Here is a 641-nt window from a genome sequence, read left to right as displayed (position 1 = left end):
TTCCCCTCCCCCCAGGTGCGGAGGTCTGACCCGCCCCAGCCTGGAGCGCGCCTGCGAGGTATCCTGCGGCACGGCCTGCACGGTCACTTCCTGGAGCGAGTGGTCCCCGTGCCTCTCCCCCGACCCATGCCCCATGGGTGAGTGCCCTTCCTACCCCCGGCTAAATGGGCGCCTCAATCCCCTTCCCACGGCCAAAGTCTCCCTGGTGGCGTGTGACATGATGAAGCTCTTAGTAAAGATTTGAATTTCCAAACTTGAGAATGTCAACAAAGTCTCCCTTTGGGCTTCTGAGATAATAGAGCTTCCAGTTGATACTTGCATTTCAGAACCAAAAAACCCCAGGTATCCTAGCACCCGCATCTCCTTCCAGATGGAGTCCTCGTGTCCTCGGTGCAGCGGAGGTGGAGGCGTGTCCTGGTGGCCCCAAGCGACGGAGGTTCACCGTGCCCGCCCCTGGATGAGGAGAGAGGCTGTGCCCACGCGCCCGTCACCTGCAGCGCCCACCACTGGAGAGCGGGTCCGTGGTCACGCTGTGCCCTGGCTGATGACGTGGAGTGCGGCCTCGGCTTCAGAGTCAGGCGTGAGTATTAGTTTGAGGATGAGGAAGCGATGGCATATTGCTGTATATTTCCCTTTGATAT

The 641-nt window shown here is 59.4% G+C and overlaps 1 protein-coding gene across 1 annotated transcript in view; it reads left to right on the top strand.

The window, feature by feature from the left end:
- Window positions 1-641, top strand: part of LOC119594507 (thrombospondin type-1 domain-containing protein 7B-like) — a gene marked incomplete in the record, with an annotated part of 20,475 nt that overhangs the window by 2,503 nt on the left and 17,331 nt on the right. The window contains 2 exon segments of the mRNA XM_037943536.1: window positions 16-137; window positions 371-580. Coding sequence (XP_037799464.1) covers window positions 16-137; window positions 371-580 — 332 coding nt within the window.

This window comes from Penaeus monodon, chromosome 34, assembly GCF_015228065.2.
Source record: "Penaeus monodon isolate SGIC_2016 chromosome 34, NSTDA_Pmon_1, whole genome shotgun sequence".
NCBI classification, from domain to species: Eukaryota; Metazoa; Arthropoda; class Malacostraca; order Decapoda; family Penaeidae; genus Penaeus; species Penaeus monodon.
This window is presented reverse-complemented; position numbering and strand designations above follow the sequence as displayed.